The 15,356-nt window shown below is 42.6% G+C and overlaps 1 protein-coding gene across 1 annotated transcript in view; it reads right to left on the bottom strand.

Moving 5' to 3' along the window:
- Nucleotides 1-2,677: 2,677 nt before the first annotated feature.
- Nucleotides 2,678-15,356, bottom strand: part of brsk2a (BR serine/threonine kinase 2a) — a 567,398-nt gene continuing 554,719 nt past the window's right edge. The window contains 3 exon segments of the mRNA XM_045688027.1: nt 2,678-4,096; nt 12,733-12,822; nt 13,526-13,706. Coding sequence (XP_045543983.1) covers nt 3,942-4,096; nt 12,733-12,822; nt 13,526-13,706 — 426 coding nt within the window. The 3' untranslated portion in view covers nt 2,678-3,941.

Below are 15,356 nucleotides of genomic sequence, written 5' to 3' on the forward strand. Positions count from 1 at the left end.
TGATACTCACCCCTTGTTAAAATGGGACGATCTCAATTGCATACTACTTGTGTCCTCCTCTCTCCTCGCTGGCTTCCTCCTGGCTTTCTCATCCAATGGTTTTGAGAAGCAGACGAGAGAAGAGAGTATGCAAGGAGTATGCAATTGGGATTATCCCCGAGTGTCCCCTGTTATGTAGCTTGGAACTCCAACAGGATTAAGCAATGCAGAAAACTATATGGAAGGTTCACAGAGATGGTGAGAATAAGAGTTTTAGTAGATTGAAGTGTGTGTTTTATGATGTATGTAAGCTTTAGGATGACATGTTCGACACCCAACAACCCCATAGGAGATAGCTTACCTGAGAAAAGGTCCAGTACATGTTATTGAAGCGATCTGGTTCTCTCTGCTGGTGTGGAAAGGTACTGCATTGACACACACACACACACACACACACAGCAACACCAAACCCTTAACTGAGTTTATTGGAGTTTTCCATACTGAAGTTGCTCACAGTTATGTTACAAGAAGGATGACATTGTTTATTTGTTTGTTTCCCGCTCTGGTAATAAAATGAATGCTTGCAGCCCCGGTGTAGCATGAGAACTACAATACCCAAAATGCTCTAATGATAACTGGTATCATCGGATGACCTTAATGTCGCTAGTTTTTCCACTGTAGAAAATAGGGAGGGTGAAGAAGTAACTAACAGTAGGGTATTGCTTAGTGTCTTTAGCATAGAGGTTGTTTTGGCGGTGTCACAGGTAGAACTGCGTTAGAGCAATGCGGGTGCCCCTTTTCACCGGTTAACGCTTTAAGATTGTGTCCCAGATGGCACCCTATTCCCTATGTAGAGCACTACTTTTGACCAAGACCCATAGGTCTCTGGTCAAAAGTAGTGTGCACTATGTAGCGAATAGGGTGCCATTTGGAACACCACCCAGGACTGTGTGATTCCCCTAGCACCCGGTGCCCTCAGCGCTTCCTCCCTTATAGCCTTACAGAGTGACGGACAGAGCAAGAGGAAGCATCACTCAATGCTGTGCACAAGACAGAAGAGAAGGGGGCGAAGAAGAGAGAGGAGGGGGCAAGGAAAGATGGAGAAAAAGAAACGAGAGGGGAGAAGAAGAGGTGGAGGAGGCTGAACATAAGGAGAGAAAGAGAGAGAACTGTTGGGCTAAGGGCAGAGGGAAAGAAAGTGAGAGAGTTTTATGGAGCATTACCACTAAAGCCATGCAAAGAAGAGCTCATGTTTACATGCACACAGCAATACAAGAAAAAAGCATAAGAGCAGGAATATCTCCAGTGTAGAAGAAGAAGCATTTCAACCCCCATGTTTGTCTATGTACTGTACAAGAGAAGAAGACTGGATGAGGAAGTCGTTTGACACCTCTAACTGGTCTACACACATGATGATTAGATGAAACTGACAAATATCAATAGAAGCAATATTTCTCCCCAAAAGAGGCTAAATTCTACATTCTTAAATGACTGGTAAAATATTTTTTCTTAAAGGCCCAGTGCAGTCAAAATCTAGATTTACTGTATGTTATATTTCCACACTATGAGGTTAGAATAATATTGTGAAAATGATGATAATGCCCTTTTAGTGTAAGAGCTGTTTGAAAAGACTGCCTGAAATTTCAGCCTGTTGGGAGTGGGATGGAATATTGGCCTGCCTGGTGACATCACCAGTAAATTAGTTAATAGACCCATAAGAAAGTGTCCCAAACTTCTCTGCCAATAACAGCTCGTTTTCCCTCCCCACTCAGACCACTCCCAGACAGTCCTAGTAAAATTGTTGCTTGAGAAATGTATCTTTGCTAAGAAGCTATTTTTGTTTCTTTTTGATCATTTTAATTGAAAACAATCACATTAAGGTTGTTACCCAGAAATGTTTTGATGTTGAGCAAAAAAATACAGCTGCATTGGACCTTTAAGCATATACAACAAAAGTATTTCCCCCTCCATCTTGAACGCTAGGAAAGAAATACATTGCAACTTGTTGTTCATCAATGTTCACATAATTCTGTTAAAAGTCAGACAAAGGAAAGAAAAAAATTAAATATTCGACTGAACAAAAGCTTGTTGCCTCGTTTACAAACATACAAGCAGGTAAATAAATAAATAAACATTCACCTGATCTAACAGCTTTTCCTTCATATAAATAGTGAGGTTACAATAACAAATTAGGAAACGGAACAGAGAAAATTAAAAAATATGAATAAATAAGGAAAAATACAAAAATATCCACAATTGCATTTCACTTTTTTTTTCTCCTCAAACTCCTACTGCTGGTAGTTAAGACTAAAATAGGTATACTGTACATGATAAATGACATAAAGTGCTCTGGGGAAAATGGGGAGAAACTTGGGGAATACAATAATGTTTGTACCATGACACCTTACTCAGATCAAATCAAACAAATTCATAATCCTAAATGACCATATAAACAAAAATACAGGGAGAAATAAAGGGGGAAAAAAGGGAAGTGTGGCAACGCAAGTTTGTAAAACCTGGTCCTACTGGTATATCTAAACACTGTGTCACAACTAGACATTTCCTTTTTACATAAGAAATGAATTCAGTCTGTACAACAGAATAGATCATTCATTTAGATTACCCACCTGAATCCCTCCACCCCTCCCCACAACCCCAGATCAAGTCGTCCCCCCCCCCCCCCCCAACCCATACTGCATACACCCCTTGCTTTCTGAAATAGCAATTCCAGTCAATTTGCAGCAATGGCATTGAGTCTAATAGACGTCCATTTAGTATTTTTAAATCCAGTTTCTTCACAAAGAAAGAGGAAGTACATTAAAAAGAGAAACGATACAATCCAGCAAGCGTCCGCGTCGGCTGTTGATACTACAGTATATCAACAAACTCATCCTCCTTCGCTTCTCCTCTTGGTCACTTCATTGTTCTGTCATTTTTTTTGTTCTTGTTATAACATCCCAGAGTTTGTCTATGCATACTGTGCAATAGTGTGTGAGAAGGGGAGCATGTATTTATTTGTGTAATGAGATTGTGTGTTTGGGTGTTAAATGCTTAATAATCTCCATTTATATGAGGGGATAGGAGAGGTTAGTAGGCGGGTGGAAAGTGTGTGTGTGCATTTGTATGTGTATAATATGCTTGTGTATCAGAGAGATATGGATTGCTGTTTTCTCCCTCAGGGACTGCTGCTCAGGGTAGTGAAGGAAGCCCCTTGAAAAGCGGTCCCCAGCTCAGTCAACAAATGTCCATCTCTTGGTGTGCAGACAGGGGGGTTGAAGTGATGGCCAAGGAGGGAGAGGATAGGCGAAGTGGAGCAGGGAGGCAGGAGGAGGATCTAATAGGTTTTCTGGATAATTCCTGGTAGTAGAAACAAGTCAAGTCATCACACAGGTGAGCAGAGGAGAGAGAACACAATGGCCCTGTACTAATACAGAAATGGATCCTTCCTTCCTCGTTTCCTTGAGGTAAGCACAGTGATTGGATAGATGTAAGCAAGGTTACCACCCTACTACTTTCACCAATCTAAACAAGTCAGATCTGTGATTACTTCAAGGATGTATTTATGAAGTATTCGAACAGTGCCAATATGTGATCAAAAGAGTGGGGGAGGGGGAGCACACAAAATGGCACGGACGCTTAGATGGGGTGATGTGAGGTGTGTGTGTGTGTGTGTTTGGGGGGTTATGTTAAGGAGAGGGGAGATTGTGTGTGGGTTTGGTAAAATATCTGTTTGATTCAAATTCTCTATATGTACACAGTCATTCCTTCATACAAAAAGTATATTGAGTCCAAAGAGGGTATGTTCAGTTACAGTACTGCTAGCTTTGTCATTGTCAAGTCTCTGACCACTTTTCCAAAACCCCTGATAAGAATGGGTAAAGTGATACTCGGGTTCGGATCTTTAATGCTTCATCTTAGCTCTAACTAACATTTTGGCTCTATTGCTACTACAGTTTCCTGGTCTAGGATTCCTCCAGTGTCCCAATGGACGCCATCCTGACTCTGTCTCGGCCCGTGGCGGGCGGACATTTTGTATCTTCTCGCATGGAAGAGGAGCAATGTCGGGTGGTTGGGGTAGCGGGGGGTTGGTAGTGAGGCACCTGGCCGTTCTTCTCCTCTGAAAAAAGTTTTTCAATTACGTCAAAGAAGTTATTCAAGGGGCTACCTAGGTACACAAACGGGAAGCAAATAAAACGGGGAGAGAGGGAGAGGAAGAGAGAGAGAACAAACAATGAACGTTAGGGTTTATGCGAGAAGAGGAGGCTAGAGAGACTGACAGAAGGTGGGGAAGAGGGAGAGAGATGGAGGGAGGGTGAGGGCCACTGTGACAGCCACGTCGTGTGTGTGTGTGTGTGTGTGTGTGTGTGTGTGTGTGTGTGTGTTCAACATAAAAAAGACACCACAATATGATATCACTGTCAGCTCTAGCCAATGAGAAGCAGGATGTAGGTCAATTTAGGTCAGTGGTAAAGTTTGGAGCTTTATAGAGAAAGCAGCATTTTGGACTGCTATTTACCATATACAGTACAATCCAATGGTAATTACAAATACAATATTTAATATTTTAGCAGTTTAACAAAATAGGTAATCACGTGATCAACATTCCGAAGCATGCCAGCGAATGACACCCTGAATCAGTCATTTATATAATTTCAAATAAAACAAACGCTGTCTGTACATGACTGAACGACTACAGTGTATTTTTATATATATATAATTTTTTGTAACGTATTAGCAAATCCAGCTCTTTAGGCTATACTGAGTGCTATCCTTAGCCAGATTGCTCAAGAGTGATTCGAAATTGGATGTGGGTATTACCATCAGTAAAAATTAAACCTGAGGCCTCCCGAGTGGCGCAGCGGCCTAAGGCACTGCATCGCAGTGCTATAGGCATCCCTACAGACCCGGGTTCGATCCTGGGCTGTGTTGCAACCGGGAGACCCATAAGGCGCCACACAATTGGTTAGGGTTGGGATGTCCTTGTCCCATTGCACTCTAGCAACTCCTTGTGGCGGCCCAGGCAGATGCACGCTGACTTATGTCGCCAGTTGCACAGTGTTTCCTCCGACACATTGGTGCGGCTGGCTTCCGGGTTTAGCGAGCAGTGAGTCAAGAAGCAGTGCGGCTTGGCAGGGTCGTATTTCAGAGGACGCATGACTCTCGACCTTTGCCTCTCCCGAGTCCGTGCGGGAGTTGCAGTGATAAGACTAACTTCCAATTAGGGGTAAAAAGTAATTTTAAAAAAGCGGACCAATGATACATTTAACTATTATAACCAAAATATGATCAGCATATTCTCATGATTGGCAATATCCAGTGTACCTAGCTACCCCCCCAACTAAGAAATGTGTTCTAATTGTACACCAGTAAGATTTCAGACAAGGTCATAGCACCTTCTCTGCTACTCCTTTGGTTTTAAATGATGTTTAGATAAGAATAACACTGTGTGGCCCTTTTTTATTGACCTCTCTAAAGCCTTCGACACTGTGGATCACTCATTGCTTATTCAGAGGCTTTAATCCAGGGCTCTCCAACCCTGTTCTTGGAGCGGTAACTTCCTGGTTTTTGTTTCAACTAACTAACCTGATTCAGCTTATTAACCAGCAAATTATTTGAATTAAGTGTGCTAGATTAGGGTTATGGAAAACCTACAGAACGTTAGCTCTCCAGTAGCAGGGTTGGAGCACCCTACTTTAATCAATTGGCCTGGACCAGGCTGCGTGTAGCTGGTTTGAACATTATTTAGGGATTTCCCACAGGGATCGAATCTTGGTCCAGTTCTTTCCACTATTTACATTAACAGTTTATGTATTTTTTTGTTATTAGTTTCACGTGTATGAAGATGATGCGGTGGTGTATTCTATTGCTCCCACAGCTGACCAGGCTCTGTCAGGGCTTCAATCTGCCTTTATTGCCCTGCGCAAACCATTTATTGAATTGAAATTAGTACTTAATGCAGGTAAAACCAAGTATATGTTATTTTCCAAATCACGTAAAAATGTCTCTTCGGAAGGTGTCCTCATTGATCGTGTCCCCGCTTATAAATAATTGGGAATCTGAGTTGACGAAAATCTATCTTTCAAAAAGTATGTTGATGAATTAGTTAAGAAATTAAGAATTACATTAGGCTTATTCCATAAGAACAGGCCCTGTGTTTTGTTAAATAGCAGAAAACAAATAATTCAGTCAACATTCATTCCGGTAATTGACTATGGCGAAATCATCTATATGAATGCAGCTGCCACTGTATTGAAGCCATTGGACACAGTTTATCATTGCGCATTGTGCTTTATTTCGAGTGATCAGCACACATTGCAATTTGTATCAAAACGTAACCTTGCCCTCTAACGAAGTCTCGATGCATTGCTCTCTTTTTGCCTGTAAAGCCCTCTTGCATAAAATTGTTAACCTTCAGACGTATAAGTTACCAGACCCGGACTCAGCAGTGGAGGCTGGTGAGGGGAGGGCGGCTCATAAAAATGGCTGGAACGGAGGAAATGGAATGGCATCAAACACATGGAAACCATGTTTTTGATTCCATTCCACTAATTCCGTTTCAGCCATTACCATGAGCTCGTCCTCCCCAATTAAGGTGCCACCAACCTCCTGTGCCCTGGAGATCCCTTCAATCTCCACCGAGTTAGGGAAATCTGCTTTTGTTTTTTTTTCACCTCATGTGGAATGATCTCCAAAACTACTTAAAAGTTGGCAATTCAGGCCGGTGTTAGTGGGCCTTTTTATGTAGTTTTCTAAAACCCTGTACCACTAACTTTTTAGAGCCGTACACAACTGTGTCAGCCATATACTGTGAAGCAGGCTGAAGGACACACACACACACTGCTACTATACTAGGCTCTAAAACCTGGGAGGACACTAACTTTCACTAGCCTTTTATGACTTACTTCAGTAACACAGTTTCAGACTGTTTCTCACTGATGAAAAACATCTTCAAATCCCTATTACAGAAATACTGAGTCACTCCAAAATATTGAGGCAATAGTTTGAAACCCTTAGGATCATAAAGTTATTCAGCAAAGTTGTTAAGACAAATCTCTAGGTTGAACATTTTACAACTTGGAACAGTTAACTGAGTGGATGTACAGTACACTAGAGCAGGGCTCTTCAACCCTGGTCCTGGAGAGATACCATCTGGTAGGTTTTTGCTCCAACCCGAATATATGCACCTGATTCTAATAATTAGCTGGTTGATAAGCTAAATCAGGTTTGTTACAAATGGGATTTGAGTGAAAACTGACAAGGTAGCTTTCCAGTAACAGGGTTGGAGAGCCCTGCGCCACCATTGTTTCTGTACCCAAGAAAGCAAAGGTAATTTAACTAAATAACTATCGCCCCGTAGCACTCACCCTAGACCCACTTCAATTTGCATACCGCCCCAATATATCCACAGATGATGTAATCACCACCACACTACACACTGCCCTTTCCCATCTGGACATGAGGAATACCTATGTAAGAATGCTGTTCATTGACCACAGCTCAGCATTTAACACCATAGTACCCTCCAAGCTCATCATTAAGCTTGGGGCCCTGGGTCTGAACCCCACCCTGTGCAACTGGGTTCTGGACTTCCTCACGGGCCGCCTGTAGGTGGTGAAGGTAGGCAACAACACCTCCACTAAGCTGATCCTCAACACAGGGGCACCCACGGGTGCATGCTCACCCCCATCCTGTACTCCATTTCTCCCGTGATTGCGTGGCCACGCACGCCTCCAACTTAATCATCAAGTTTGCAGATGACCCAACAGTAGTAGACCTGATTACCAACAATGACGAAACAGCCTACAAGGAGGAGGTGAGGGCCCTGGTGGAGTGGTGCCAGGAAAATAACCTCTCCCTCAACGTCAACAAAACGAAGGAGCTGATTGTGGACTTCAGGAGACAACAGAGCGAGCACTCCCCCATCCACATCGATGGGACAGCCTCCACCCAGAACCCTGCCCTGAACTTAGTCACTGTCACTAGTCGGCTAGCACCCGGTTACTCAACGCTGCACCTTAGAGGCTGCTGCCCTATGTACAGTACATAGACAAGGAATCACTGGTTACTTTAATAATGGAACACTGGTCACTTTAACAATGCTTACATACTGTTTTACTCATTTCATATGTATATACTGTATTCTACTGTATGCTAGTCAATGCCACTCTGACATTGCTCGTCCTAATATTTATATGTTTCTTAATTCAATTATTTTACTTTTAGATTTGTGCATTGTTGTGAACTGTTAGATACTACTGCACTGTTGGAGCTAGGAACACAAGCATTTCGCTACACCCGCAATAACATCTGCTAAATTTGTGTATGCAACAAGTATAATTTGATTTGAGCATAGAACTTGTGCTGTGTTCTGTCTGCTCAACCTTCAGCTCTCTCTTTCTCTTCCTCTCTCTCTCGCTCATGCCAATCTAAATGATGAAAGGAGAGAGGCTTGCATCAGACAGACCAGACAGTTAATTGTTTCAACACCATCCCTCATCCTTCCATCCCCATCTTTTCCCCCTTTTATCACCCTCTGTTCTGAGAAACACATTAAATCCCTGCCAGGTATGCTGCACACACACAAGCATGCAAACACACACATACACTCCTCGGGACTGCTCTTATTGGTGATTAACAGACATACCGAGCTGCCTTGATTAAGTATTTTGTCCGCCACCTACTGTTATGCAAAGCCAAGTTCTCTGCTAATTACTGGCCCCTGCCACTTCAGATAGTGCCACTGACCCAGTGGCTCTACTACACCTTAGTTGAGTCCCAAATGGCACCCTATTCCCCATATAGTGCACTCTATGGGCCCTGGTCAAAAGTAGTGCAATAAATAGGAAATAGGGTGCCATTTGGTCCTAAGCCCAGTAAAACCCCTGCTATGGGATGCTGCTAGTAAAGTGCTGGCAAAAATCCATGACAGTCTTTATTCTAGATTAATTGTTTATTTTAATTGTACTATTTCTCTGAGAATGGCTTACCAAATTTTTTTTTTTTTAAATGACTAATTCGAGGTAAAAATGAGTTGGAGTACTCCACATTATTTTTGCTCACTTTAATCCATTGTACAGGATGTGAACAGATTACTGACGTTTTCGACGTCAAGCTGACGTCTTCCTGAGAGTCGAAATGTCAGTCATCTGTTCGCATCCTGTACAATTTGAAGTATTTTACTAACTGTGCTAAATGTTAAATCAAATCAGTTCTTCCAAGAGTTTTCTAAGTGTGTGTGATGACTAGAGAAGTGGGAGTGCATTTACTTGAGAGAGTTGGTAGCACCAGGGGTGAAAGGTGTCAAAGTAAAGTCTACTTTAAGTGGAAGTTGACAAGAGTGCTTGCCTTCGGGCACATCTGTGCACTGGGGGTCAACAGAAGGGAGAGATGTTGAGTCACTCCAAAATAATTCCACGCTCTCTGTTTGGGATGGTGATGATCTATATACACACAGGCTTTTGGCCTATGACATCGAATCTACTCACGTTAACTTCAAGGTAAGTTTTCAGCTGGCATTCTAAACACTGAGATGTTTCAGGTGCGACAGGGATCATACTAATGATACAAAAAGTATACTAAATCAGAAGACACACCCTTAGCAAAAAAGGTTATATCTAGAACCTAAAGGGGTTCTTCGGCTGTCCCCATAGGAGAGCCCTTTGAAAAGCCCTTGTTGGTTCCAGGTAGAACCATTTGGGGTTCCATGTAAAACCCTTTCCACAGAGGATTCTACATGGAACCCAAAATGGTTCTACCTGGAACCAAAAAGGGTTTCTTCTATGGGAACAGTCAAATAACCTTTTTTCTAAGAGTCCACTGATAACACCAACTCGCCTTAACGACATTCCACCTTACAATGAACAGTGGCTCTGTTCCTATACTCTTGAATGACATGTCCTTGTGTTGCACATGTGCATAATGTTTGTGTGTGAGAGCGAGAGAGAGGAATGAAAGACAAAAAAATATAAAGCTTAGTGAGTTGCAGTGGACATGTGTCTACATGGGGATGGGCTGGAGGGTGACTGCCTGGTCTCCAACTCCTAACATCAGCCAGATGTAGCAATATATCAATATGCAAATTCATTGATCAACACATTCATAGATACCAAAGGAACTGACTTTGGGTTTCAGACAAACAGGGAAACTCACACTGTTCAACACTTAACCATTTTCAGCATCTACCACTCCTCCTTTTAACATATTGATTCAGTGATTGTTAAAATGTTAGTATAAGTGCAGAATTAGTTACATAGAATACATTTAAAATAGTAGTACACATGCAAAAAATGTAAGTGAACTGATAAGAGACATATTAGTGGTATTTCTCTGGCCAGCAGATGGTACTGGTATCAGGAGGATGGCGAACAAGGAATACACACCAGGGAGGTTGCTCTAGTTTGAAGTCAAAGTTAGATGACCATCCAGGTCCCAAGAACATCTAGAATTGCTTCAAAACCGGTCACAATGGGCAAAGGTGAGCACTATTACCTCAAGTAGGCTGGCAGCTTGCTAGGGGATGGTGGATGGGTGTAAAAAAGCTGCTCTCTGGCGCCAAAGGTTGCGTGTTCAGTGCTAGGCAATAGTTATTTGTTTTTCTGTTTTAAGACTTTTCCAAACTTTAACCTTTAACTTAACCACTCTGAATAAATTCCTAAACGACCCCATTTTAACCATATCCCAAACCTTAACTTAACTTTAAACTTTTCTAAATGTATTTTTAGGGGGTAGATCAGCTTAAATATTTGCAGATAGATTGTGGCTTCCATTAATGTAATTGTCTGCATCATTTCCAATCCCCCATATATCTTTTGGGGGAAATATATATAAATAAAATATATATAGTGCCTTCGGAAAGTATTCAGACTCCTTGACTTTTTCAATTCTAAAATGGATTAAATACATCTTTTTCCTCATCAATCTACACACAATACCCCATAATGACAAAGCGAAAACAAGTTTAGACATTTCTGTAAATGTATTTCCCCTAACCCTACCACCCTTCCCCTAATTGAAGTAAACTAATGCACAACGACACTTAGGGTACACAGCTGTCAATTGTTTGGTCCTTACATGAAATTGGAATACTTTTTTATTAATCACAATTTCCTTTAAGCAATTTTGGTCTTGAATGCAGGGCCGACATTTCTCCCCATTCCACTTGCCTCTTCTATTTTTACCTTAATTTAACCCTTAACCCGAGATGTGAAACTCCCAGCCCAACTGCAGTGTTTTTGGTTTCACTTTTGCTGAGTTAAGTAACAGTGTCTCAACCTAAATGTCAAAAACCAACATTTGCCTTGATCTCACCCATAGACGTTTGGAAAAAACGTGGACAAAACATTACATTTCTAAGTCAAACTGTGATACTTTGTTACACACACACACACACACACATACACGAGAGATAGCAATGGATGGATTGATAAGACATGAGGAAGGCCATGAGGAGGGTGAGTAGGAGGACAGTGTATTTTATTTTCTTCTTCTTTTGTTCTCAATCTTTATAGACATCTCTATTGTCTATAAGAGATCTATGTGGTAGGCACTTCGGGACAGGATGACTTATTATTGGCCAAATGGCTCATGGATAAAACAAGAGATGAGCGAAGATTGTCTATTATATTGACAAGATATTCAAGTGACCGCTCTAACAATGGAAAAATAAGGGGGAGGCGAGATCAGGTGGGGACATTCTAGCCAATAAGAGGGCAGATACGCGTCAGAACAAAAGGCCATAGAGATAGATAGAGGACTCATCTGTGCCATTTTAGCATATGTAACAGCATGGGCAGTGCCATCTCCATTTTTAAGCAGGTGATTTTTTTTCTTCTTCTTTGGCTGATTGCTTCCAACTCATAGGAACCCCCACCCAGTTGACAGCTTTAAAATGGTGGAAGCCCTCCATGGCAATGTCCATGCTAAAATGGGTTATCTCCATGATGAGTCCTCTATCTATTTCTATGACAACTATGTTGCCAAAATGTCACGTGCGTCCACTTACTATATCCGTGTATTCGTAACAACCTAACCATTGCTAAACTTCTATTCAATCAAATAAGCCTCACGTAGCAAATGAGCAATTACATTTTTTGTTGACCAAATTTGACACTCTCTCATTGACCTCCATACAAAATAAATCCTCACTTCGTGGGCTTGTTTTCATTGACAGATTTTGGGCAGAGTAAAACCTCTCTGGATGAGGGAGGAGGACATAGAGGAGGAGATCCTAGCACCAGGATTAACTTGACTGGTCCTCTAAGTTCACTATCTAACCAGATAGCTGTGGTCTAGTCAATGGCAGGTATGGGCAGCAAAAAGGGTTACAAGAGGTTGGGATTTTGAGTGACAAGGGTTTAAAAAAGATAGAGCTAGCTAGAGAGTGTGATCCCTCTACATCTCAATGTAGTGGCAGTGCAATTCATTGAGGTGCATTGTGGTTGCTTTGACGTTACCATGGCGAGGAGCCATGGAGCAGTGGCAGTTAGGGCTCACGATGAGATTATCCTACCCCTGATCCTTTATAACCAACATTAAGGGACCATAAAAAAACATCTTATCTTAGATCACTAGTTATGGAGCAATCTCTTCCCATACTTGGTGGAGTGAGGGCCATGCAATATATGGAGGTTGTAGCAGAGAGTGGGTGAAAGGGAAGGAAAGGGGGTGAGAGTGGGGGAGGAGTGCTAGCTTAGCTTTAGCAGTGAGAGGGTGATAGGGGTATTGGTGGGGGGGAAGGGGGCGTGTTCAACTCACCAGAAAGCTGCTGAACTCCGGGCTGGTCATGTGTGCTTAGCAACTGGCCCTGAATTGTCTCTACCACCCGCTTGAAGCGCCGGCTGGGTCCTATACACACACACACACAAACAGGAAAACACACACATACGCACATGCAGGCACACACACACATGATTGCAATAGACAAGGGGAGAACAAGGTTAGTCATTCTATACTCACACACACACAAAGGTACTGTACACATGAACATGAAAAAGGCAGAACAGAGGAGACAAATTAAGAGAAAGAAAGGGGAGGAAAAAGAGTAAAGAAATGAAGAGGAAAAGTAAGGAATAAAAGGAATAGAAAGGAAAAACAAAGGAAGGGGAAAGGAGAAGGGTAGAGAGAAAATAAGAAAACAAGGGGGTTAGAGTGGGGGAGGAGGGAAGAGTGTTAGGATAGATCATGGAGATGAAAAAGAGAGTGTGGCTGCATGCGGTCTCCTGTAACCACTAACATCAGAGAAGCAGCGGGATCCAAATGGCCTATGATTAGTACCAGGGAAAGTGTCCTCTTCCTCCAATCTGGTCCCATGGAGCACACACACACTGTGAAAGACACAAACACACACACATACATGCACACACAAACACCTAGGAGCGGTGTGCCCGCATGTGTTTGTGCTTGTCTGCCTGTGTGTGTGTGTACCTGTGTGCTGTCCGTGTGTGTGCGTGTGTTACTTGCCTGCAAGTGTGTCTACATACCTCCCTGTGTGTGCGTGTTTGTGTGCATGTGTGTGTGCATGCATGAATGCTTGTGCGTTTACGTGTACCTGAGAGCAGGGTAAAGGTGACAGAATAGATGCCGTTCTCCTTGGGGGCGGCAGTGCTCTCTGTGTAGGTGATGTCCACCTGGAACTTGACTGGCTTCTGGAAGACTGTGGGGCCGGCTGTGGACTTGTACTCTGCCCGGAAACTCGTCTGGCTGATCACACTGTGGCTGAGACTAGGGATCTGGAAGAGCGATACATCTTTTTTTAGTTTTATTTTATAGTTATGAAGTGGACATTCTGAATCAAGAGATAAGAAATATAAGGGGGAATCAAGAAGAAAGAGAGGAAAGAGAGACTGAAGAAAAGGAGAGAAAGTGAGGGGGGGTGAGAGAGAGATTAAAAATGGGGGAGAGAAAGAGGTGGAGCAACTGATTGTGTGGCTCCTGTGGAGAGAAGTAGGGATAGAGGATCATAGAGAGGGAATAGAGAGCGAGGAGCATACAGAGAGAGGGAGAAAAAGTGTCACAGAGAAAGACTCACTTGCTCAAGTGAGTTAAGAGATAACACATACCTCTTATATAAGTGACAGGTTGAATAAAACGTCATTAAAATTACCCTGATGCAACCAAGCACAGATTAAACTCTAACCAGATTACAACGTCAGTACATCTGAGAGTGACACGCGGCATAGAGACTTTAGGGCCCATAGGGCTCTTGTCAAAAGTAGTGCACCACAGGGAATAGGATGCCATTTGGAACGCAATTTCAGGCTAATGCAATGTCAACCCTGCCAACACCCAAATTGTCATGTTTCACCAAACTGCTGCCAAGAGTTTGATTAATCATATAGTGCTGAAGAGTATAGTTCCAACTATTCAGGTGTACATCTACTCTCTGGGACACCAAGCATACACTTGGGGACAAAATAGCTACCTCATAGGAATAGAAGATTGGTTTGCCATTGACCTACAGTGGAGCAAGAGTTTCCATTTGCTTTAAGACTTTGTTAAAGCTGTGAGAAAATTTGTATATGTGCTTCTCTGTTGGCTTGCACTGAAAACCAGCTTTCACTGGCTTTGGAGATGCAGCGAAGAACAGAGAGAGAGAGAGACCTCAATGTTGCCTGTAGGCTCTCTCTCTCTCTCACACACACACACACACACACACACACACACACACACACACACACACACACACACACACACACACACACACACACACACACACACACACACACACACACACACACACACACCTCCTCGATACACAGCACTCAGGGCAAAGCATCTATATGCTAATGATCAGTGGTCCGTGTTGATTTTCTATTGACCTGGGTTGCATCCCAAATGCCACCCTATTTCCTACAGAGTGCACTACTTTTGACCAGGACCCACAGCGCTCTGGTCAAAAGTAGTGCACTATGTAGGGAGAAGGGTGCCATTTGGGATGTAGCCCTGGAGTACAGAGTGCCATTCAAAAGGAAAATGGGAGGGATAGCAACACAATCAGCTTACTGAATGGCTAGATAAATCAGAAACATGTAAGCATACACAAACACACTCACACATGTTCACACACGCACACACACATATGCACGCACACATTCACAGATCTGCGCACTCACGCGCCTCTAAGCTAAACCAATCAACATTGGTGTTATAATGGTAAAATACCCTCTTAGGCTGATAGCAGGTATTGGGGCTATACTGCAACATACCTGCAACATATGCATATACACTGAGTGTACAATACATTAGGAACACCTTCCTAATATTGAGTTGCACCCGCTTTTGCCCTCAGAACAGCCTCCATTTGTTGGGTTATGGACTCTACAAGATGTCGAAAGCGTTCCACAGGGATGGTGACCCATGTTGACTCCAATGCTTCTCAC

This window comes from Salmo salar, chromosome ssa10 (assembly GCF_905237065.1).
Source record: "Salmo salar chromosome ssa10, Ssal_v3.1, whole genome shotgun sequence".
Taxonomy (NCBI): Eukaryota; Metazoa; Chordata; class Actinopteri; order Salmoniformes; family Salmonidae; genus Salmo; species Salmo salar.